The 26,774-nt window shown below is 40.4% G+C and overlaps 1 protein-coding gene across 3 annotated transcripts in view; it reads right to left on the reverse strand.

Annotated features, from left to right (window-relative positions):
• Positions 1-25,723, reverse strand: part of USP47 (ubiquitin specific peptidase 47) — a 47,918-nt gene extending 22,195 nt beyond the window's left edge. The window contains exons 1-9 of one of the 3 annotated variants that reach the window (XM_028731227.2): positions 25,275-25,723; positions 17,557-17,616; positions 13,542-13,745; positions 12,519-12,632; positions 11,407-11,545; positions 10,316-10,412; positions 7,997-8,142; positions 6,505-6,584; positions 5,799-5,948 (exon numbers count right to left, since the gene is read on the reverse strand). In XM_028731227.2, coding sequence (XP_028587060.2) covers positions 5,799-5,948; positions 6,505-6,584; positions 7,997-8,142; positions 10,316-10,412; positions 11,407-11,545; positions 12,519-12,632; positions 13,542-13,745; positions 17,557-17,616; positions 25,275-25,313 — 1,029 coding nt within the window. In that variant the 5' untranslated portion in view covers positions 25,314-25,723. The remainder of the gene's footprint in view (positions 1-5,798; positions 5,949-6,504; positions 6,585-7,996; positions 8,143-10,315; positions 10,413-11,406; positions 11,546-12,518; positions 12,633-13,541; positions 13,746-17,556; positions 17,617-25,274) is intronic. The other 2 variants (XM_028731219.2, XM_028731234.2) reach the window with 2 other exon arrangements.
• Positions 25,724-26,774: the final 1,051 nt, after the last annotated feature.

Here is a 26,774-nt window from a genome sequence, read left to right on the forward strand (position 1 = left end):
CTGAGGTATTTTTTTCCAGCAACATCTTATTATGTGGGAAGCAATTAGTCAGATATAGAAATATGCAGTACAACAGAATGTGTTACATCTTTTACATTTAAAAAAATGGCATGTGAATGATTGACAAAGTGGTTATGTAAAATTTATGTAGACTGTGTGATGTGCAAGTCAACAAGGAACCATACTATTATATAGATCCATATCTATAGATATAGATATATATACAGATATAAACAAAAACAAGTGATGCTCCTATGGATCTTCAAAACTTGAATGAAAAAAACTCAGGAATGGCAATGCATTATTTAATGACTTTAGTGCTTACCAAAGAGGAAGTGATGCTCAAAGTAATTTTAATGGGATTTTTACAGATCAGTTTTTTAAAAATATGTGTTATATTTGACTGCTGTGTATTTTACTTCTTTCTACACTTTTCTATAATTTGTATAATTACAGGAGGTTGGATTTGATGATCCTCAGGGTCCCTTTCCAACTCTACAGTTCTATGATTCTATGATGCTTCTGCCTTATATGAATGAAATTGAAAAGTATTTTATAAATACTAAAATGTCTCTATTAACTAGCATAAGTTGGTTTTCAATGTGGTTCTGACTCAAGGAAAGTCAAGAAGAAATTATAGAAAAGTCAAACCATTTAAAATTTATTCTAGTAGTTAGATCCCATGTCATGGTTGGCCTCCAAAGGCTCCTTTCAAAGCAAGTTAGCTTTGGGGCCAAGAAAATGTTGATCAATAACATCATCCACTGAATAATTCACAGCAAAGTGTGTCTGTGACTGCATCCTTCCCTTCCCAGTGTTCCCCTAAATCTGCTTCAGAGTCTTCTTGGTGGTGGTGGGGCTTTCAGAGCAGACCTTGAATTGCATGGGTAGAAGAGAGAGGTGATGTCCCATTGCAGAACCTAATGTGACACTAGATCACCCAAAGTACTTCATTTCTCATATCACTATCAAGGACAAGGAGATAGATTAATATTCGCAGGAAAAGCCAGAAGCTGTCTAGTCAAGGCTATTACTGTTGAATTAAATAGGATTTACTTCTAGGTTAGTGGGATAATATAATGTCCTAGATGTTTGATCTGGAGTTTGCTCCCACTGGTGACAGAACTCAAGGTTCTATTCAATCTGCTACTGATAGCAGAAAAAAGGGAGAAGAGAAATGTAACAAATTTCCCCTTCCTCCTGCAGTCACCTTTCATACTAACTGAGGGTCCCCAACCCTGCTATTCAGGGCAAAATCAAGAAAAACCACCTACTCACCCATTTTGCCTGTGGAATTCCTTAGTTGGATAAGAAGCCTTCCAAGAATAGAGGGAAGTTTTCTGTTCATGGGAGGCAACATCCAACCCTATGTTCACTACACTTCAGCTGCACTGAAATAAAAGGGACCACATACAACTAACAGGCTGCAGCTCAATATCCACTTACTGGAGAATAATGCCTGGGAAGTGGCCTTGCTTATGAGTAGAAATGTCTAGGATTGCACTGGTTTTTTCCTGCATCCACTGACTTTCCACTTTCATGGAAGTTTCATTACTGCCAATATCTGCTTGTGGATGATTACCAATACTTCTTTAAATTTACCACTTTGAACTGTTGTTTCCTAACAATTTTGTTTTCTTGCAAACACATAGGCAAACAGCCTAACTTTTCTATAGAAATGCTTCCAGGTGCTTGTAACAAAATTCTGATTACTATTAATTTGCCATGTGAAGCATTAGAACACATCAGCCTTACTATAGTTAAGGTAAAGGTAAAGGTACCCCTGCCCGTACGGGCCAGTCTTGACAGACTCTGGGGTTGTGCGCCCATCTCACTTAAGAGGCCAGGGGCCAGCGCTGTCCGGAGACACTTCCGGGTCATGTGGCCAGCGTGACAAAGCTGCATCTGGCGAGCCAGCGCAGCACACGGAACGCCGTTTACCTTCCCGCTAGTAAGCGGTCCCTATTTATCTACTTGCACCCGGGGGTGCTTTCGAACTGCTAGGTTGGCAGGCGCTGGGACCGAGCAACGGGAGCGCACCCTGCCGCGGGGATTCAAACCGCCGAACTTTCGATTGGCAAGCCCTAGGCGCTGAGGCTTTTACCCACAGCGCCACCCGCGTCCCTATATACTGTATACTATAGTTACTGTCCTTAAAAACTCATACACCCCCCCAAACAATAAGACAATTCACGTTTAAGGAATGACAACCAACTGTAGGATGGAGTAGGAGCAACAGACAGCCAATCCAGCCACCGAGTTAAATTCAAAGGATTATTTAAATTTAAAGGATGATGGTTTCCTATTGTAAAATTTAAGTTGCTAGCAAAATTAGTGCTCTTTTAAAGACTACATATATCAATCTATCTGAAAAGTAGGGTAGATTCAGAAGTAGGGTAGAATGCATACTAGAGGCTAGAGGCTAGTATGAGGTGCTGTGCCCAAAATATGGCATCTTAGTCTAGTTCTGGCTTGGTGGTGCAGCCTACCAGCTACAAATAGTGGTCCAATAGGAACTGTTTTTGCTGGGCACTGGGCACGGGTGATTTTCTGGAAAGTCACAAAGTATGACTGGTGAGCTTCTATCACCTTGCTGGTCTACAGTTTATGTAGAGCTGGCACAATGACATTTCTACTGAAGCAGTTTATAAGTAGTCTCATTTGCATCTTTCTTCTATGGTACCCAAACTGTAAGGTTTCTAGTCAAGTCTCCCATCTGACTAGACACAAACCTGCTCAGCTTCAGCATGGTTGATGAAGGATGTGCCTTCAAGACAATGGCCTATTTTAATCTTAAACCACCACTTCAGCTTGGGAAATATGCTTTTGAAGAAGTCCTTTGGAAAGCTTGATTTGGACAAGGTCAAAACAGAACCTAGACTGTTCAGTAATGCCTACACAATGCCACTACCCTGAAGCTAAGGAAGATGATTCTTTAGTATTTTTCATCCTAAACCCTTTTCTGATGTGTGAAGCTGTAAACTGTACTTAATCTTGAAACTAGATGGGATCGCAATATACTGCAAGTCTGTACAATATTAATGCAAATGCAGGAGTTCCACAACACAATTCTTAAATATGTTCTCTATAAACAAACAGTAGCAGCACAAACTTCCCCTTTTAGCATTTTCTTCAGATTTTGTATTTGGAACCTGCAAATCATTAGCTTAACCAACAGCAAATTACTGATTGTTTCATAAGGTTTGAGCAATTAATTTTTTAAAAACTGCTCTTCTACATGGCCTTATATGGAATACAACAAAGCTCTTGTTGTTTCTTCAAACACTGAAGCTATACTATAATGCAAAAGAAAACAAAACAAAATGGGAGATCAGAATAGTAAACTAAACTATTTCTTCAAGTTACGAACAGACACGGCAATAAAAGGTTGAAGCCCCAATAGCTGCCAGTTAAGAAATTTAATCTCTATTTTGATTTGCAGAGTCAGAAATAAACAGTTGGATATATCTTAAGCTTGTAATTTCTCTCAAAAATCCCATTTACCATAATGTTATTAGAAATTTCAAGTATAAATCCTTTGTAGTGTATAATGGCAACCACTGACAAGACAGACCTTTTCTTTTTGCCAGGAATTGACATGTTTTCTGTTACTTTTATTAAAAAATGAGAGATCACTTACCTCTTGGCTAGAGTTCTTTGAAGGTAGTATCCTCCTTAGATTCCCTATTTTGGGTAGTGCCGCCTGTGGCGAGTCCCTCAGGAACTGACTAGCAAGATCTAAGAGTTTTACATTCCCTTCCACAAGCCCTATTAGCGCATGCGTTGATCCCATTATGTGATTGATATGACCTTTGAGCCCACTGCTTACTTATCTGTGGATCAATGGAGGATACTACCTTCAGAGAATTCCATTTAGAAACATGCGATTTTTTTCCTTTCTCCAAAAGCAAGTATCCTCCATAGTTCCCAACTGCTAAAGACTAGACAGCTAAAATATTTTCTACCACCAAAATAACCAACTTTGCAATACAATTCAGGAAAAAATATAAGAGCGCTTGACTAAGTGGAGCATCAACAGAGTTTCCAACACAATAGCTTTAGAAGAACCTCAACATATGATAAACTTGGTTCTCATGTGCAGATATTCATGATAGAAACAGATGCTGTTTCAACCAGACAGAATAAGAGTTGGTATCTATGCAACTTTCCAGTAGTTCATATTCATGCAAAATGCACATCCTGTGATAGTTAATTGACTTAATTTTTTTATCTCCCACCTCAGAGAAAGCATTTAAGACAGTAGATACTATTACAAGATTTTAAAAAAATACACTAGAGACAAGGGGAATAGGTGCCTGTTAATTAAAAAGATGACTTAATGGTGAGCTTAATACCAATCAAAATAGGGAGGCATTTAGAATAGTTCTATTTACTAGATAATGTCACATTTATAACACCCTGCAGTAAAACTGCTGGTGGGTGTGGGGCGATTCTGTTCCCGGCCCCCGTGCATGTTGGCAGCTCACACAATCATGCTCCGCCCCGCCCCCATGCCCTCTTCCAGGTCAAAAAGGACCCACACATTGGCAATCACACATCAATTGGACACACTTAAAATGGCTGCTGCCTGCATATACTAAATAGCATGATAAATTTAACAATACATGAAAATGGCTAAAACTAAACAAACAATTTTCAGCTGATTGGTTCAGTTGTTCTGGGTTAGGCAGAAAGCACTGGCCAGAGTGTTAAGAAAGAGAAATAAGTTTTCCTTCTTGTTTCATATCCAAGAACAGTGTTCCACCAGAGCAAGAAGGCAAGGCTTTCACAAATGTGCTCCCACCAGGGTGGGAGAGGAGCAGCTTCTCCTACACTAGCGCTATGCTAGGGAGCAAAAGCGCTGCCAAATAAGCAGACACTGCTTATTTGCTCCTCCCACTGCTAAGTGTGTGTGTGCAAACACTTTCATGTGGCCTTCGGAGTAGGGGATGGCAAACCCTTAATGTGGTCTCTGAACTGGAAAAGCTTGGTCAAACCAGTTGATTTTTATCATGTCCAGCATATTATTATACTTCAGTTCAAAACAGATGTATATGCAAAATCTATTCATTTATATTATCAAATGTGATGGGGTCACCTGAATCACCTACCACCCCATAAGAAAGGATTTTGTAGAATAAATACCTGAAGATATCCTACCTACTTGGCTTATTTTCTCATGACTCCTCTTATTGCTGTTCATGTTCTCTGCTTTGGATTATCCCCTTACAACATGCAGACACACCCACACACAGCACACATGGAAATCTAAATTAGAATTCCATACACATTCCCTTTGCATATATGACACCTCTCCCTAGTTTAAGGAGAACTACACCAAAAATATGGCTCACACCATCTCTTATTCCTCATTTCAAAAAGTGTTCCTTTCTGCAGTAAAACGAGAAACTCCTGTTACCACCACAAGCAGTTGCTCTATTTTTATTACAACTGTCAACAACATTAACACTTTTTAGATATTAATAAAACAAACACCTATCAACATACCAGAACAGAACTAACACTAAATCCCAAAAGCATTACAAAAAAAAGCATAATAATATTACGGTAACCATTAAATCACTTAGCTGAACTTCCCTCTTAAACATGCACCAGTAGGACTCATTGAAGGGTCAAAAAAACTTCTAGAACTTGCTAGCTGGTTTACTGCACAAAGACGGACAACCCAAGATGGAGTATCTAGGATGATACTTACCTTTCAAGAAAGTGATACCACTGTTGCATTATGTATGTAATGTGTGCATAGATGCATTAGCATTCAGGTGAGCAGTACACACCACGCTTGCAAAAGCCTGGTTGGAGCCATAGGGCCGAATGACCAATGGAATATCCAGGTACGTGTCAATCCTCCAACTCTCATAGCCGCATTCCAGACATCTTACATAGTCCTTCAGCTTGCCTTGATAGAGCTGATTTATGAGATCAGCCTGCAATTGAGAGAGAATTTAAATATTTCAGCAAAGCCAAAGGGAGACAAACAAGATATTATCTTGCTTTATACAATATTCATTCCTGTGGCATTTAAAGGTATTCATATTGAAATGCACAAGTAACACTTTACAGGGATAAGACAGAAGTTCACAGTGTGTGAAATCTGCCAATACCTTTTGTATCTGTCAAGTAAGAGTGTTCTTTTACTAAAAAGCAGAGCATACTCTCATTTCCATCTAATTTTATTACAATACACTGGTTATTCATCAAAACAGAAAATAAACCTACTCACAAAGCTCAGGGCAGGTAAAATGTTTCTTTCTCCAATTAGTCTTAATAGCATCTGATTTGGCTCAGAATTATTTCTTCTCTAGCTAAATCTAAGAGCATGACTTTCACCATACCATCTCAATGTCTTTGTCGAAGTTAGCATTTGAAATGTGGTCCAACGCAACATTATCTACTTAATCCATTCTAGCTAATATTTCTAGTTCAAGTAGCATGATATTCCTCTTTATTCCATTTTTTTTTAAGAAGAGCCAAAACTGTTACCTGTTCTGTTTGTTTCCATTTTTGTTCCAAAGCATCAAACATGACTCTACAGAGTTCCTGGACATCATGCTGCTGCCAGGCTGTTGGAAAATAAAAGTGACCTTATTGTGTCGGCTTAGGCAGACATCTACCTACAGAATGTTGTTAACCTGGTTTACACGCACACACACGCACACCCCACAATTAATTTGGGCAGAACCTTTTATGTAATATCAAGGCAGACCTAGATAGGTGGATTCCCTTCACAGTAAACTTATTCTGTTTAGGATTCTGCTAGCTTTGGGGTCAAAGGGTACTAGCAGACAAAGTCATACTCAGAGCAGACTCACTGAAAGCAGCCAACTTATTAGCTACAATCATGACTAACGTTAAGTGCACTGATTTTGTTGGGTCTACTTGGAGTACAGCTTAGCAGGATATTATCACTCAATTTCTCCCATGTGCAACACTTGGCTAAAAACTAACCATTCTTTCCAAGCATGTTCTTATTTTCAAAAAAAACCACTGGACATTTACAACAGGAGTTTGGGGGTCCCTAAAACCTCTGGAGCAGACTCGAGATGCATGAGGGGCTGCACAAGAAAAGAAGGGCAGTTCTGCAGCACAAATGTCTCTTGCGCAAGTACAACAGCAGTGTTTGATACAGACCTAACACTGCAGAACATACACATTGGACTTTAACAATGCTAAAAAGAGCTGTAAGTTCTGCTTCTAACACACCTTTTATTATAGCCTCAATAATTTATTTTAGTTCATAGTTCAAAAATAGAGTTTCTAGGAGATAAAAAGCAATGAGGCACTGAACACATAACAAAGTTTACTTCTGTGAATTCATTGTAACAATTCAAAATTGCAAATAGGAATTCATGTTTGCATGGAACAAAAAATAAAAGAAATACAGTAGTCACCAATACCCCCTCTGACTAGATAATGCAGATACTGCGTAAAATGAAACATTGTCCAGCCACCATCAGAATGGATACTGTTGGCAGAATGAATTCCTACCCCCCGTCCCGCCCCTGCAGCTCCTCTGCACCCATCAAAGCATATCTGGGGGGAATATGTCGGCTGCAGGGGGGGGGGCGTGGAAGGGGAAGTCCACTCATACAATATTAGACTTCACCTACTGAAAACAAGGTTTAAATTTATCCAAGAATCATTTTAAAGTAGCTTGACTTTCTTCTGCTATCCCTGGAAGCATCTAGGTGATTACCATGGTCACCAAGATTCTGGACTAGATAACCCAGCATGTGTTCTTAAACAATGTTTGTAAAAACAGTACAAAAGCTTGCAATGCCTATATCTTTTAGAGCATTCTCCATTCCTGAGAAAGTTGAATCACTTTTTTAAAAAAAAATATCCCGCACCTCAGAAGATTAATGTACTCTCTGGGATTCTTTCTATGGAACAAATCCACATTCAACACAGAATATCAGTTTATATCTAGCCTAACAATTACACTAAATTTAACCAAGCAATTTGTCTTAATTACCCTCACTACTATCCCATCCAAAGCTTCGTGTAACATCTGTTGTTTCAATTGCTCTCTTTTTGCTGGTCTGTAATAAAACAAATAGCCTTTGAAGCTGGTAAGGGATGCTGGTCACTGGATCTTCTTCAGATTCTTCAAATTCCCATCTATTAACAAAAAGGAGGGGTCTTAGTAGGATCAGGCAATTAAGTTACAACACATTTAAAAGAGATGCCTTCTTAATGTACATTTTTAGATAGAGATCTTTCTTGGATGACAAGCTGATGTAAAATTGCTGTTCAAGGTGCAAATATGGAAAACCCGAAATCCTAATTCATATGCTTAGCATAGTCTAATACAGAACATAAAAACAACTTTTAAGAAAACATGCGCAACAATTATTCAGCATTTAATGTTTTCATCAGACCACTTTCTATAAAGAAGCATTATGAAACATTGCACACTTTTTTTATAAAACAGTTGTTTTCCAAAAACAGTGGTACCTCGGTTTTCTAATATAATCCATTCCGGAAGACCGTTTAAATTCAGAAACGTTCGAAAACCGAAAACTCAATACGGAAAACTCAATATGGAAGCCACATGGCATGTTTAACTTCCGAGGCGTGTTTGAAAACCGAAGCATTTACTTCTGGGTTTACAGCATTTGAAAACTGAAATGTTCATCAAAGAAGAGATTTGAAAACCAAGGTACCACTGTATACCCATTTGAAAATGAAATTAATAAAATCACAAAATGTGAACTCTCATGAATTCTTGCAAATACTGTTATAGGATTAAACACTGCTTAGAACAAGAGTGGGGAAAGGGAGTCCTATCAGTGAGTGGAATCCTGACCTCTGCAGTCATAGAACCTTAGGCCATTTTGAGAGGTAAGCAAAGCCTCCCACCTGTCAATCACCTGACATCAAGGGCAAGGCTTAAGTCAGCCTACAGAGGAAGATCCTTTGCATTGCCAGCTTCAATCAAAGCCAGAATGCAAGGAGTTATTTATGCTTATCGCCAAATGTGGGGAAGTTGGCTGTGATTTGGGGGTGAATGGCCTAGCAGGCCAAATTGGGACGTGCCAAGTTTATTTAATGTTGCAGGTCAGAGGCTCCCTACCCCTGGCCTAGAATTTACAGAGACACACTGAACCATACAGTGGGTAAAGGTTTATACATTGCTCCTTAACTACTCTATTCCGAACTTAAAAATTGAAAGCGTAATTCTGGTGGTCAACAAAAGAGGTTTAAAGACTGTCTCAAGGCAAATCTTAAAAAATGTAGTATAAACACTGACAACTGGGGAACACTGGCCTGTGAGTGCTCCACTTGGAGAACAGCCTTTACCAAAGGTGTCATGGACTTTGACAAACTCGAACTCAGGACGCAAGGGAGAGATGTGCTAAGAGGAAGGCATGCTTGGCAAAACCACACCGTGATCAACTCCTCCCCAGAAACCAATGTCCCCACTGTGGAAGGACGTGTGGATCCAGAACTGGCCTCCACAGTCACTTACGGAATCATTGTTAAAACCATGTTTATGGAAGACAATCTTACTTGGCTACGAGTGATCGCCAAAGAAGAAGAAGACGATTTTTTATCTACACTATGAAACATGGTATTAGCTACAAATCACTTTTTCTACTACTAGTACTATGAACAAGCTCTCAAGTGCTTGAGAACAGAAAAATGAGCATTCTGCATCCTGTGCGCCTCCCTGCTTAAACAAAAATCTCATGACATCTCTTGGAACATCAAATTTGATTTTATCCACGGTTTATTACCAGAGAACAATGCTCCTTCTAAGATTCTATTGTTATTTCTGATAACTCCAACTTTTAAAACTGCAGGTCTATTCTGAAAGTATGTTCCAATACTAATGGCCAGTTGTCTAAAAAAAGTTCTTGCTCCTACTGTGTTGCAGAGGGAGCTAGTCATGACACTTCAAATAGAAGAAGTTATTATAGGAGCATGAATGTACTCTAACCCTGTTACATTATGTGTTCTCATGGGGGGAAAATCAGAAAGAGCCCACTACTGTTTTACCTAGAAGGAGGATTTCAAGTATAGGTTAAGTATAACTAAAGTTTAATAATTTCTTAGAATGATTTTCAGAAAAATACATGCTTTGGTAGGGGAAAATCTTGTCCAACACACACACAGTCGATTTTTTTTCTTAATACTCATTTTCGTAACTGGCAAAAGTAATGCTGCATGAAAACTGGCAAAAGTAATGCTGCATGAAAACTATCACAAAAACTTACATTTCAGAAAACTGCAACATTAGAACATCTCTGAAACCTATGACATTAAAATATTTTTGATAACATGCACTTACCTATATAATGCATTTCTAAATTCAGGAGTCATGAAAAGGGTTTGCAGAAGGCTGTTCAAATAGCAAGTCATTGCTTGATTTACTAAACCTACATAGCCTTAAAAAAAGTGGGGGGAGGACATGGTTAGCAGCCAGGCTAGCACCCAAAAGTAATAGAGTAACATTTTTTGTTCAACAGGTTAACAGTTATTCTAATAATTTCAATGAAATTTGGAACAGACATTGCTTTTCCTATTGCGACCATTGTAAGTCTACCACTAATCCAAAGGCCCGCTAGACTATCAGAATGCAAGAATAGTTTCCTTGAAATTTATGAACTGGGGAAAGTAATAAGTAAATGGGTTTAGATTCTAAGTAGCTGTGAACAGAATAGTCCTCCTATTCATGGAAGGCCCCAAGATCCAGTAGAAGCTTCACACTGAAGGGAGGGAGTAGGAAGGCAATTTTCAGAAATCCCCCTCCCCATTGCAGCACTATTCTATATCTCAAACACCCAGAGGCTTCCCAAACCTCCACAGCAGCAATTTATAAGGTACAGAGGGTTGTAGAACAAATCTCTGTATTAGTGGAGGGGTGAACAGAATCAAGAGTTTCTATGCTAGGATTGATTGAAAGAGGCAAGCAGAAAAAAAGTATATTAACTGTGAATGGGGGTTGGGAAAAACAGCGCTGAATTTTTGGAGAGCAGACTGAGTTCTCTAGCCGTATGGAATACTTGCAAAGGTCAAAGTAGAGTTTAACATGTAAAATAAAAGGAACATGCCTGGAGACCTGTGGAACCATCTGCACTCAATACATTATATAGCCCAGGTATCAAATTGTACTAGGGGGAAAAACTTGGAAGCAAATAATAGAAACAGGAATCAGCTCACACCCTGGGCAGTGGGTTCATTGCCACCACTTCCTACTCACTCATACCATGCTTGGGAGTAGTTTTACCAACAACAGTTCCCTAGGCCTTTTCCCTTTGCACCAAACTGCACACAAAAGTGAGGTGTATGGCTATATTCTGCCCTGCCAATATATAACTTGTTTTAACAGACCATTGAAGCCTTACTATACAGCGGAAGAGAAATAATAAACCACCTTACCCGTTTCTGATTTACTCAGAATTGATGTATAAGAATAGTTCTGACCAACATAATCATTTGAACAACCAGCTGAACCTTCTCGTGGAAGAGGGCCTATAAACCTATCTGGATTATGGTCATCTGCTCCACTGGCCTCATCCTAAAAGATAAGATACGTTAACTAGCACATTTGCAAAGGATGCAGTTAATACAAATCCATCCACACAAAGTTATCCTATTTAAGGAAGTCTAGAGACTAAGTGCACATGTCAATAGTCCCATCTACAAGTACTACACAAAGCAGTCTCTCCAAGAGAGAATGAGTAATGGGAGTGAGGAGGGGAAGGAGCCTAAACAGAGTTCCTATGATGTTCCCACCTAGTAAGTCCCAAACCCAGATTGCTAGTTGAGCAATAATGCACAGGATCAATTTCTCCCAGCTACTAGGTGTAGGTACTCCTTCTCTGTGCTCCAAAAAAGCCTTTGATGCTCCAATCTGAGGCTGATCAGTATTCAAAGCTACTTTCAGCACTCAAATTGCACTGGCCTGATCAGAATTATGAGGTACAATTATGGGAAGACAAAGTGCACTATTGTGTTTGAAGTCTTAGCATGCATTTCCTCTTAAGTGCATGCCTGAAAGCTAAAGTGGTCTTCTTTCTTAAAAGGCCTTACTGGTTTGGGAAGGGCAGTGGGGATGACTGGAACTGGTTTACTTGTGTTACCAGCAAGAGAGTCAACAAGTTTGCTCTCTCTGAGTGGAAAAATGTCTTAGTTTCTGTTTACTGGAATATACAGATTCACAAAGCCTTTTGTGACAGAACAACTCTTTGGTTGCATGCAGAGAACCTATATGCCTTGCCAAACAGAGCCTTCCACAGAATCATAGAATTGTAGAGTTTTTCCACTAACATTTCTCCATCTTCTCCACTCCTATTTATATAGTCAGTGCTATCTCATTTTATAATACTCTTCAGCACAAGATTCTGAACCTATACTAGGCAATGACACATACAGTACTGGTACCAGTAAAAATAAAAATTATAGCAAAAACCAAGCTTTCTTAAAAGTGATTCATAAAGAAAATGCAGGTACATAATAGGTACCTGTTTTATAATTTTAAATTCTCTTACCAATACTATCTGAGGTTGTTCTCCATCTTTATCTGTCAGATGCAGAAAGTTCTTTTTCCCAGGTTCAAAACCAGCATCAACAACAGATTTATCACTTGATTGATCCAATGATGTCTACAACAAAACAAAGGAATTGCTTGCTAAATAGATCTGGCTACTATTTATTTTGAAAATGTAAATTAATAGGAGAACAAGTGGGGGGGAAATGATAGAACCACAGGCCTAATGTGAAATATCAGTATGACCTGGAATATCCCTGGTCATCAGCACGTTCTCGCTGCATTTAGCTCTAATAGAAACCAAAATTTCTCAAGATTCTACTGAGAGCACAGGGACCATACAAGTGCTTCAAATTACAGAATGCACCTGCATGACACCCCACCCATAATGACAATTTATTAAACTTCCAACATTAGTAGCCTCTACAGCATAACTAGAAATTAAATACAAAGTACAGTGGACATGCATTAGAAGTGCTGTACAGTTTGCTAACAATAAGATACAGAAACAGAATGAATAAAATAGAGGCCAGGGATTTCACACATCCAGGTCTTAATTTCTGTTTTATGTTTTAAATGTTGCTTCATTTCATGCACTCCTTCTCTTTCTGTGTCGGTGGGGGAAGGGCTGATCTGGAGAAGGGAAGAAATGGCCAAACTCCAAATGTGACCACAGGGCTAAAAAAAAGGTGGTGATCACTGTTATACATATTCTAGGATTCATGCTGTTCAAATTAAGAAAAAACTTCAGTATTTAAAAATTCATTTAAATAAACTGATAAAAAGAAATTCAAGCAGCATGACACATATATAAACAATATAAACAGAAGGCATATTTTTTAAAAAATGAATAAAAATAAATAGACCCAATCCTGTGCAGGGGAGGAAGAGGGTAGTTCTGTTGTGGAAGCTGCCTCTGAATGGCTTCTTTAGGTGAATCCCACCCATTGCCTCCAACATTTATACAAGTATTCCCCAAAATGTCTACATTTCTACTCTGTTAAGGAAGATAGCGTGTTTTTACCGTATCAGCAACGCTGCCTCCATTTCCCCATATTAAATCAAATGTTCCATTAATATAGCCCACTTTAGTGGCCACATCCTCAAACAGTCTTTTTACTGGAGTGGAAGCTGGCAAGTTCAAAGTGATGCGCTCATTAACGGTCTTAGAATTAGTTGTATCTTGGATTATACAAAGCACTCTAGGTTCATCAGCGGCACTTTCGATCTGTAATGAAGAAGAAAACAGGTTTTTAAAACTGACCATCCAACCTCAGCTTAAACATAGCCAACTTCTTCGTAAAATGAAGTGAAATATTTTATTATCTCATGGATCAAAATAATGAGCATATGATTTTCTTTAAGACTGCACCATTAGAGGCAATCACGGGGGGGGGGGGGGATTCCACCACTTTGGCTCAATTCAGATGACTCTCTAAACCATGTTGATCTAGGGTTCCATATTGCTTCTTCCCCATCTCACATTTCCCACTACATTTTGTTTAACGATAACCTTAGTTTGCTTGTATGTGTACATAGTTCACATAGTAAATTAATGCTTATCCTTCAAAGTAGAATCAGAAGTTATGTTAAGTGCCAAACAGGAAGCACAGAAGGGTGCTATATGGAGGAAGGAGAAAGAAAGGGTACAAGAGTGAACACTTATTTACAATCCTCCAAAATTATTGTTTGGAGCAGAAATAGTCAACATGGTAGTAAACATGCTATCTTTCATCCCTGATTACTAGCCACAATGGGTGGGCCTCATACCTCTGTTCTCTTTCCATTAGACTATTTAAGTTAATAGTTAATTTTTTATTGATGGTCTAACTGCATGTTTATTTGAAGGCAAACAATAAACTTAAATTGATTTGTAAGAGATTAGCAAAACACTCCCCAAGTTAATTCCATACTTGATCCTGTTCCCACACTTTCCCCCCTCTCATTAGCTTTACATGGTCAACTGAATTATGTACAGCAGTGTTACATACAAGACTGTCATGCTAGATTAAACCAATGGCCAAGCACAGAATTCTAATGGTAGGACTTACATTATACAGTAATCAGAGGCAAGCTATGTATGGGGCAGAGGGAGAAAAAGGTTGTGTTCTTGCTGCGATGACCAGCTAGAGTCAGATACACTTATCTATCAATGCTTTGTTAAAACATTATGTTACACAGTACTGCATTGTCTGACAATAATAAATCCCACTGATAAACTACAATTTTTCTAGATAATTACATCTGTCTGTCTTAATCCAGAGTTTGGGAACCTGTGCCCTCAGGTGTTGCTGAATTCCAAAATCCATCAACACCAGCCAGAAAGGTCAGAGGCCTGGAATGATGGTAGCTATAGCCCAGAAACATCTACAGGGCCACAGATTTCCGATTCCTGCCAAACTGCTAGCTAGTTTTAATATCAAACTCTCAGATGCTGAAAATGAAAATAGTGCCATCTATTATCTTCCTCAATTTCCCCCTCAAAACCCATTTCAACAAAGCCTGTACATTGCAGCCAAGCCTGTCATCTAAATACAGTTTGTTAGTGTGATAGTACACTGTTTGGTCATGAAGTCTACTTGGGAATGCAAAAACAGGGGCTTGCCAAACTTGATGAGCTGTGTTGGTTTGGTAAATCACTATTTGTGCAAACCAGACTTAATCCTAACCTCGAGCTACACCCAAATACCTAATCCTATTCTACAACTACACAGTATTTACAACTGTATTTTAGATTGCCAACTCCTTTTGACCAATAACTCATCCTTTTTATTTATTTACAACACTTTGTAATGTGTTATATACACTGTTGGTGCTGTATATACAAACAGTATATTTACTCTCCATACAGCTGGTCATTTAACAAGCCTCCATCATGCTGCCACCCTGGTCATCTTTTTGCAAGCATTTTTCAGAAGATAACTTATCCTTCAGATCCTTGCAGCTGCAATTTTTACATCTTCTCTAGCTCTGCTATATGCTTTTACAAGTAAAGCAATCAGAACTGATTGTAATATTTTAAATGAGGGTTAAAGTACCTCCAGCTCATGCTCCAATCTTGGCCTGTCAAGGTTTTCCCTTAAGGAAGATCTCCAAAGCACTCAAACTCAGCACTAAGCAGCATTTTCTTTTATCCCTGTCAATGGCAAGTAGAGGAGAAACAGCCACTTTGCCAGGCCTATGCTCAGGGCTTCCTAGAATACCAAACATGGGGGTGACCCTGGTGGTGTAGTCCTCAAGTGGGAACCCCATGCAAAGGATTTTGACAGATGGGTGGGACAACACAAGCCAATCATGTAACATTTTAATATCATTGTTTTATTGGCAGGTGAGTGGCCCCATTTACATTTACACCAAGGTCAATGCTAAGCATGATTAGCTTGAAAACCCTGGCTAAAAGCTAGGGACCAGAACCAAGAACTAGACCAGAATGGTTTTATTATATATTTCAAGATATAATAATAGTTGTTCTACTTACACTCCTCCCTCCATACCAAACACGCAGATACACACAAAAAAGTTCAGAGTGGGGAGGTACAGAAGAAGGGACTCACCTACAGAAGGGACCCACCCACCCACTCACAAGTATCCAAATAAAGGGAGCAAGCCTTTATTCTTCCATGCAAGCCAGCAAAAATATTATTAGGAGAAATGAAAAGCAAAGCTAGAAAAGAGGCACTACTTTACTGCTAGAGTCAAGTCATTTTTGAGAAGCAATTCATTAACCATTTGCAGCTTGTTTGTTTGTTTGTAAACCACAGTGTGTCTCAGCAAAATACTGAATGGGAGGGGTGAAAATAAGCCAAATCTCCCCTCCTGCAACTGTGTGAAACAACTTCTTTGCAGTTTGGGTTGTTTGCTTACTTGTGCAAATTGTACAACAACTGAAAGGTTCTCTCTTCTCAGCACATCAAGAGCCTCCCTGAACAGTGTTTAGAATGATCATTTTTTACCAAAGCCCCTTTCCTTCAACCATTAAGAAGTACTAAAATTATACAGTGGTGCCCCGCAAGACGAATGCCTCGCAAGACGGAAAACCCACTAGAAGAAAGGGTTTTCCATTTTGGAGGCGCTTCGCAAAATGAATTTCCCTATGGGGTTGCTTCGCAAGACGAAAAAATCTTGCGAGTCCCCGCGGGTTTTTTCCGCTTTCCCCCCCTTTTCCTAAGACGCTAAGACGCTTATCAGCTGTTCCGCTGATAAGCCGCTTAACAGCTGATCGCGAAAAGCCGCTAGACCGCTGTAGCGCTAATCCGCTAAGCTGTCAATGGGTTTGCTTCGCAAGACGAAAAAACTGCTAGACGAAGAGAATCGCGGAACGGATTCTTTTCGTCTTGCGAGGCACCACTGTAAATCACACCACCCCATATTATGCATACTGAAATGTTTCATGCTATTATTTTTATTTATTAAATTTGTATACTGCCCTATACTTATAGATCTCTGTTTGTTGGCTCTTATCCAGTCTATTATTGAGGCATGACAATGTTATGCTCTTAAAAACATATCTACTATTTTCTCACTACACATCCAATAAAACACACTCGTGTCATTTTCTCTGGAAAAATGCTTCCCAATAGCCAACATTTTGATAGAATCAAACATGCAAAAAGACAGACGTGTATGTGCTCACTATAAACAAAACAATCCACATGAACGCTTAAAAGGTCATGTAAGCAGCAAAGCAAACACTCCTGCCTTAATGAGAAGCAGATACAAAGCTCATAAGACATACTCACTACTTTATTTTCAGTTATGTGCCATACAACTCTTCTAAAAAACATCTAGCACATTATTTTATTTTGGAGCTCTTAACACCATGCTTTTTAATTCTTGTGAATGTTACACACAAAAAGCAACCAAGCTTACCATTTTGCACAACACACACACCCAAATACCAAAGCTTCCTTGTAAGAATAAAGCTCAAAGTACACTCACAAAGCATTTTACTAACTCATGCAGATGTTAACAAGTACTAGTCTCATGCTGTTACTACCCAGTTAAGCAATCGGTTTTAAATGTTTACTGCGGCTAACTACCTGCGAAAATTTCTTCTTCATTTCATCAAAGATACTTTGTCTGCATCTCCAAAGCATATCCTATGGTATATAAACACAAAATAGTAAGATTATAGCACCCTGAAGTGGAGAAGAATCTTCAAATGTTTACTCAGAATATCTATACAGCTTTGAAAGTTACTTGCAAAAAGAAAAACCATTTTCCTCTAAAATAATGAATACTTGGAAAACTGAGCCTAAGAGAATGTGGAAATCCTAGTTCACAGTCTGTCTGGTTGAGATCTCAAAGTTTTAGAACATAGATAGGGAACCTTTGACCCACCAGATGCTGCTGGACTTATTCCCATCAGTCCTAGTCAGCCTGACCAATGGTCATTAATGACAGGAGTTGGGAGTCCAAGAATATCGATTCTAGAGGGTCACAGGTTCCCCATCAATGTTTTAAATTAACCTAATGCCATATGTCAGGAGTGCTCTGATGGTGTTTCCTGCTTGGCAGGGGATTGGACTCGATGGCCCTTGTGGTCTATTCCAACTCTATGATTCTATGATTCTAATGCAGGGGGCAACTAAATCTATTACAAACCCAAGCACATGCATCTTGAGGCCTTTCCCCTTCCAATAGCCACAAGAGAAAGGTGCACCATTCCCATATTGTTGTGAAACTTTCAGCAATGTCCAGAATTTAATTCCTAATGGGGAAATAACAACAACAACAACAACAACAACAACAATTATTTATACTGCACCCATCTGGATGGGTTTCTCCAGTCACTCTGGGCGGCTTACAACATATCTAAAAACATTAATCCTTAAAAGCTTCCCTAAACAGGGCTGCCTTCAGATGTCTTCTAAAAGTCAGATAGTTGTTTATTTCCTTGACATAAGAAGTGAGGGCATTCCACAGGGAGGGTGCCACTACCAAGAAGCCCTGTAACTTTGCTTCTTGCAGTGAGGGAACCAGAAAACCCTTGGAGGAGAACCTCAGTGTCTGGGCTGAGCAATGGGGGTGGAGAGGCCATTTAAGGCTTTAAAGGTCAGCACCAACACTTTGAATTGTGCTCAGAAATGCACTTGGAGCCAGTGAAGATCCTTTAGAACCGATGTTAAATGGTTCCGGTGGCCACTCCCAGTCACCAGTCTAGCTGCCGCATTGTGGATTAGTTGTAGTTTCAGAGTCACCTTCAAAGGTAGCCCAAGTAGAGCACACTGCAGTAGTTCAAGCAGGAGATACCAGGGCACACACCACTCTGGTGAGACAGTGTGAATACCAGATGGAGCTGGTAAACAGTTGCCCTGGACACAGAATTGACCTACACCTCCATGGACAGCTGTGAATCTGAAATGACTCCTATGTTGCGCACCTGGTATTTCAGTGGCATAGTTACCCTGTTCAAGACCAGGGAGTGCCCACCCCCTGTCCCCCCAAAACAGTACTTCTGTCTTGTCAGGATTCAACCTCAATCTGTTAGCCGCCACCCATCCTCCAACTGCCTCCAGACACACACACAGGACCTTCACTGCCCTCACTGGTTCTGATTTGAAGGAGACGTAGAGCTGGATATCATCTGTACAAGTACTGTAAAAAATTACTGGCCAGAAATTGTTTCTATGTTGCACCTCACTAAACAGTTCTAAAGCTCAATCAACCTAAGCAAAGCCATCACCAAATAATAACCATAAAAATGCCAAAAAATCTGAAAACTTTTTGCCCTTCAATTACTGCAGTATCCCTGTTAATTTTGGCATGCAGTTGACTCTCTTCATTTTAAAGAGATCCTGCAATTCAAAATAACCCATTAATAACCATGGTAGGAATATCTCATTCTATGGTCAACAAATGAGCACACAATTTACTGGAAATGTGACTAGAACAAATTTGTGGAGGATGTGGTCCTAGTGATATGAAAACAAATACTGTAGCTATATAATGTGATATTATGACTGTGTATGTGTATGATCCCAAAATGTATGATCTCTGCAACATGTCAACAAAATCCATGGCTATGATGCAACCTAGATGTGTAAAATATTGTTGATTTGGCATGCATTTTTTTAAAGGAAAGCTATTAGAAAAAGAGAAGAACAATATCCATTTCCCATGTATGCCTACTACAAGGGACAGCCAAGATGATGCCCTCCAGGTGCTATGGACTACAATTTCCTTCAGCTCCAGCCAAAAGTAAAGGAAGACAGGAGTTGTAGTCCAGCAACACTGAGATGGCATCATGTTGGATGTCTGCATTGATTCAGAGATGGAGAATGATTATTGCAACAGAGCACTTGCATATCACATCCCAAAGTTTTGCAATTTCCAATTTTAAATAACATTTCTATTGATGCATATCCAGTCAGAGAATCTGTAAGATCTGTTTATGACAACTGCAATATCATCATTTTAAATTTTAAAATGAACATAAGATTGAGTAGTAAAACATAATCCTTGTCTATTTAGTTTCTGCAAATGGAGCTCACAGCAGTCTGCCTTGAAAATCAAATTTTCCATAACACACAGTTCAGCAGACATGACTAAACATAAATCCAAAGGCTACTATTTGCCTCAGTTTTGATTAGTCATTTCTCCTCCAGGCCTGGATCTAGTTTTCTGCCAGTTCAAACCGCAGCTGTTATTATTTACATTGTATACAATCTGTATGTATTTTATTCAGCAGAGGGACCACAGATCACCAGCAGAGTGTATGCTTTGCAACCAGATGGCTCCAAGTTCATCTCCTGGAGTGTTCAGTTAAAAGGATTTCACACAGAAGTGCTGAAAAAGACTTCTACCTAAAACTTGTAGAGTAACTGCCACACATAGCAAAGTGTACGGGACTGGATGGGCTAGTTGTATTATATAACACTGGTTTTTACAGAGTAATATTTTGAAGTAGTGCAATCCAGCTGCTCAGTCCCAGACCCCTGCCTCAGAGAATTCGGGAGGAGCTGCTGCCTGATATAGGAAATGCTGCCTGAATAATTCTGCTTGCATACTCTGTGAAATTTCTCAAGATTCACGTGTAATTTTACCTTAAGAATATTTTGTAAGCTGTTTTGAGGTCAGAAAAAAGTATTATAAATTAATTAATTAAAAATTACAATTAAAATATTGCCTTCATTGACCCAGGTGCTTGCAATCAACCTTTACTTTTTTACCTCTGAACCTAATCAAGCCCTACAGCTTTAATTTTAGCCAACCGTAATAATCTCTAATCAAGGTACTGAATACAGTTCCAATGATCCTGGTTTTCCAGACCAATACTTGTATTGTAAGTTGCTGCTGATTTTGTTGCCTGGCCTTAAATAAATTTGCTAAAACTGCTTCAAAAAGGTACTAACTTCAACTGAATAATAGCATCAAGCATATTTATGCAACCCAGCTTCAAAAAAAATCAATTTGTACTATGTGTCCTCAGTGACTGGCTGAAAAGTTGTACAACTGATTTACTTTTGCATGTTTGAGCCTACAATGAATATATTACACTATATAACTATATTGTACATATATCTGTAGTATGGGTATAAATGCAAAAGTTCTTTTTGGCTTTGCACTCTAGCACTGCCAAAAACATATCAACTGTCCCTCTAATTTCATGTGCTGTTTTCCCCAGTGTTCCAGCACCTCAAGAATATGTTAAAAATTTAAAAGAAACAACAATTTGATTTAATTCACCCTGTGGAGCAGTAGCTGCTCAAAGTTTAACATATGTACTCTGAACTACTGCTCAGGGATTAATTGCAAATTAATTATTAAAACAACACATTCTTTAATTTTCAGAAACTGTTTTAGGTTGCTTCCAGCACGGTCCAACAATGTGATATTCACCTATGCATGTTAGTAGCTAGCTTTTTTGGCAAAAGTATTCATATTACAAGTTTATTAAGTCTTTTAATGTATTTCACATTATGTACCAAATCACTGCAATTATGTACTAGAAACAGAACCTTTACAAGTAATTATTTGGATGATGATGATTTTATTTATACCCCACTCATCCGGCTGGGTTTCCCCAGCAACTCAGGACAGCTTCCAGCAGAATATAAAAACACATGCTATTCATTAAGTTGTCTTGCACATAAAAATATGCAAATGAAAAGTGTCCCACCTTCAGATACTAAACTGAACCAAAGAGTTGGTGGATTATCACGATGCATTTCTGTACATCCCAGTTGGCATAAATTTCACTAAAATATTTAATGGGAGATCCTTAAGTTCAGGCTTTTATCAGTTTTTACCGTAACACAGTGGTACCTCCGGTTGCAGATGGGATCCGTTCCGGAGCTCCAGTCAGATCCTGAGGTTTCTGCAACTGGAGGGACCGCTTCTGTGCATATGTGCGGTATAGTAGAGTGTTCCTGCAAATGCACGCGCAGCGAAACACTTCCGGGTTTGCCGCTTTCACAACCTGAGGTTTATGTTATCCGAGTGTAACAAAAGCCGAGGTGCTACTGTATACTTAAGTTATGAACATTCCTACAAAAATGTGATGTAGCAGTTTGGGGAGTGTATTTCATAAATGGGGAAATGATTTATGGTTACAAAATCATGCAATATAGATACATAGATATATACAAACACAATGTTTCTGTTAACTCTGGAAAAATATATGGGGTTGACAAGAAAAAGTAACTCCTATACACATACAGACACAAACCATTTTTCTACTCTGAAAAGTATCAATGTCTGAAGAGTAGAGATTAGAGATATAAAATGCAATGCTTTCTAGTGCTCTAATCGAAAGGTAGTACAGTGTAATAATTAAAGTAGAAAATAAAATGCTACTGGGGGGTGGGTATTGTACAGAATTCTGATGGATTTTCAGAGGCATCCCACACCACCCTTGACTTTCTTGAAGAAAAAGTTAAGTGTTTCCAACCTTTACATGCATATTTATACCATCAAGACTGCAACTAACTAGAAAATAAATACCACTGAACTCAGATGTACTTTCTTGTTAGTAAACATGCTAAGAATTACATTGAACTAGATTTAAGAATGCAGCTCCTTTTAATCATTTGGTGTGTACTAGTCTGTGTTTATGTCCAAAAAACACTACAAAATATGTTTCATGATTATATTTTAAGAAGAAACAAAAAAGAATTATACAAAATCTACAGATGTAGTTAAGTGATTTCTTTAAAATGTGAGGTTAGAAGAAACAAGAACCTTTCTTCATCCTATTAAGTACAGAATTCAATATATCCAAAAAGGAGAGGACTGAAATCCTGTTCAGCTCTAGAAGATAAAAATAAGCTTCTAAGGCATTTGAATAATATCTACAGAGGAACAATGATCAGAGCCAGACTCTGCCATTAATCATTCCAGTCTGTGCTAGTTATCTACAATTACTGCCAAAGGCCTTCTGCTATTAGCCTTTGCTTCTTGGCTGTCACATGATGTTGCACCATTATTGTTCACATTACTATATAATTCAGAACTATATGGGAATGTCATACATGCCATAAATGTGGAAATTATACACCATTAAAAAAACCAAATACACTGAGCTACAATTTTTATGTGTGACAATGTCACATACATACCTCCCCTCTCATCTATATTATTTAGTACAACTTACCACGTTAGTGGTTAGGGCTGAAGAAACTCACAGCCCTAACTGTGGGTAGGGAAACCGACTATGCTGTGACTTCAAAATACAAGGTAAGTAGTACTAAATATTTTTTTGTGGGGGGAGCAAAGCAAACAAAGTACTGTACTGTTTTCAGATGCATTTTTGGGTCATGCGTGTGACCTCTTCTCTATGAACTTGTGTAATTGCAATGATGCATCCAAACACCTGTTCCCATGTAGAAAGGCAAATTATTTTTAATATTTTACTGAATGAGTTTAGGGTCAGGATTCCAGTATGGTAATTTAATATTATATGCCATCTTACTCCCCTGCAACTGAAAAGATTTGACTTGGAAGAAAAGATTATATTCGCTTCAAAAAGATCCTCTAGGAGTTCCAACAATCTCAAGGCTATTTCTCATGTTACAAAGCTGAAAGGTAACAGTCTAGTCTAAAGCCAACACTGGAGTTTGGCATTCTTACATGAAAAGCAATAATGTGTAAATAATCCAGAAACAGTTCAGTTCAGTATCCAAGCCTTTCAGTGTTAGAAACTCAGATATATAAGCTAGCTGCCAAATGACTCCTTAAACCAGGGTAAAAGTGGCCAAAACGGAATTCCTAGTTGCCATTTGGGGGACAGAAGTTCATACTGGAAAACTGAATAAAAATTGGTTCCTGAAATTCATTCTGACTGTGCAGATAAAATATAACAGATAGAATTCTATGGGATGTGTTGCTAGTGTGTGAAAACAGGCAAGATCTAAGGATTCCCAGGCATTCACTTCCAAGTGGTAGGGATGTCAGGTGCTATCCCAGCACCTGGGTATCCTCATGTGGTCACAAGTGGCTGACAGCCGGGTGCAAAATATGCCTGTTGCCTGGCCAATATTGAACGCTGCTATAGATAGATACATCTACTTGGAAGAGCATTGCTTCAGCCTAAGTCATAGGGCAAACCATCGTGTACACAATGAAAGCTCCTTTCGTTCCCACCAAAATATTATAGAACACTTCTCTATCACTTCCCCAATCCAACATTTCATAAAGGAAGAGCTACCAGTCTCTTTCTCAGTCTTCACAACCTTTGTAAAAAAACATGGTTCCAATCACAACCAGAAGAATATTCCTTGTATTTGGAAGTCTGGTTCTATTTTCTTTTATTAAACTCTAACACTAGTGGTTTTCAAACTGCCCTTATCAGTAGCTCTTCAGTGACAAGATCAGTCATGGTGGATGGGTTTCCCTGGAAAACATGTTGTCTACCACTATTTTTCTTTTACGAAGTACCAGAGTAGGGGGAACAGCATGTTCTAGTGTGAAACCCCAGCCCTAGTGTGAATCTGCATTCTCTCCAGAAGTCCCGCAAGAGTCAGCACCCCGACATGAACAGTTAGTTGAGTGAGTGTGTGTGTGTTTATGTGAGTGCCATCCACGATCCTCAGAATCCTCTGCAACACACACACACGAATCCATGGCGGACACACCACGCATAAAAGGCTCCTTCCAGGTAGAGCCTATTACAACTATGAACCTGAACGCATGGACATGAACTTGCCCTGACTAACCCGGGAAGTTCCTCCTCTCTCCAGCATCCTTTGAACTTTCGCCCACACCTGTCGCGTGGATCTCTGCCGGTGCTGCAAAACTGCCACTCAACAGCGTGGGAGCACTGGTGAGCTGCATCGCAACACGCATGCAACTTTCCAAGGTTGAGCCTTATCGAACCTACCTCGACTTCCTGGAAAGCTGCGCTTGCTGACACGAATGAATGCCCCGAGGGCCTCCTTGGCCTTTCCCTCCCTCGCTCCCTCCTCACAGTGACAGGTCCCCCCCTCCCCTCGCGACGTCTGAAGCAACACTCATGCGCGCGGCCCTCGGCCGTCCCTTCCCTTCCGCAAGGCCCTAGAGCAGCGAAGGAAGGCCCTGCCGAGAAACACCCGGCAGCACCAGCCCGCCCGCCCGCCCGCCCGCCCGCCCCTGAACAGGCAACACCGGGGCTTCCAAGCGAGGCCCCGCCAAGCCCCAGGCCCTCGCCGCCCCTGTAACCCGGGCACGCAACGACTCCTTCCGCGAGGCTGCGCGCACGCCTCGGCCTCCCGTTCCTCCTCTGCCGCCGCCTGAAGCGGGGCCTGAAGGCGCGGCCTCCGCCCAAGGGCCCCTGACGCACCTCTTTGGGGACCAGCTGGTTCTCCTCGCTGGGCACCATGGCCAGTGGCACAGCCAGCCCGGGGCCCGCGGCAGCTTCGGGCGGGGAGTCGTCGTCAGCAGGAGGCGCCGTCCGCGAAGGAGGGAGAGGAGCGGGGCCGTGGCACGCTCGGCATCGTTACGGTCTCGGTCTCCGCCGCCGCCTCCTTTCTGTGGCTCCCTGCGTGCGTGCGTGTGTCTCTCTGCCGCCTCTCCCCCTTCTCAGCGAGCGCAGTAACGCCTCAGCCGCCTCCCCTCCCCTCTCTCCGCCAGCGCCAATCAATGGCAAAATGGCCGACGACGGGCTTCTCGCGAGACGTCGCCGGCGCAGCTGGAGCCCTTCCCTCCTCAGGGCGCCTCCGCTCCCACCTTCTGCCGGGGGAAAGCGGCTCAGAGAGGGCGCGGGAAAGCTTCTGGCCTGCTCCCGGGCTGCTCGCCCTGTGAAGGGGCTCCGCGGCGCTGTCTCCCGAGGAGGCGGGAGGAGGACGAGGACGATCCGTCCTTGATCCTCATAAAACAAACATCTGGGCGCCCGCCCTCTCTGGCTATCAGGCAGGCAACTTGGGTGGAGAGTTTGCTTTCGGTTGGTTCCGCCCTCCCATGTCTTTAAACTGGCACGCACCGATTTTCGTGAAGGCTGCTTAACCCAGAGGAAAGCCGCATTTAATTCCCAGCAACTTAATTCGCACCGTCAACGTGCCTACGGTTTGAGTCGCGCGTAAAGAGAAACGCGCAGCCCCATCCTATGCAGGTTTGCTCCGTGATAAGTCCCGCTGAGTTCAGCGGATGGGTGCTTACTCCCAAGTAAGCTTGCAGGCGCACTTGCAAGAAACCGTAACAGCTCGTCGGTTTTTTGTATTACTTTTTGATTAATGCCTCCCCCCCCCCACCTCCCACTTTCTATCCAAGAGGCAGATTTACTGAAATGCTATTAAGTAATCTGAAGAGTCTTCAGCTGAGTACAGTAATGAAATTACGATCAGCAAATGATGGCTTTTCAGCAGCGATTTGAGATGAATAAAGAATAATAGCGGCAAAGGTTGCTTCTGATTTGGAAATGGCAAATTACTTCCGGCAGCGTTGGTTTCCTTATAAGAAAGTGAATGACAGCCATGGACGTAGCCAAGGGAGGGCAGCTGCCCCCCCCCCATTCAATAAAAATACATAGCATACTGAGGTTCTGCCCCCTCCCCCACAAAAATCCTGGCTACGCACATGATGACAGCTACATCAACATTCATGAGGAAGTGACCAAGACTGTCAAAATAACCCATAAAAGCAGAATGTGGGAGAATATTCTGGCATATTTTACAGCGATGCAAGGCACATTTCAGTCCCCTTTACATTTAAGACTATTAATCTATTACACTTTGGTTGGTGTGTAAACAAAACAGGTACTTTTCCTCTTCTCTTTCCTTTTCAGCCTGGAAACACAGTAGAAATATAATGTGAGAATGATTCAAAAGTTCTGTGGCATTGCAAG

The sequence above is a fragment of the Podarcis muralis genome, chromosome 1 (genome assembly GCF_964188315.1).
Source record: "Podarcis muralis chromosome 1, rPodMur119.hap1.1, whole genome shotgun sequence".
NCBI lineage: Eukaryota > Metazoa > Chordata > Lepidosauria > Squamata > Lacertidae > Podarcis > Podarcis muralis.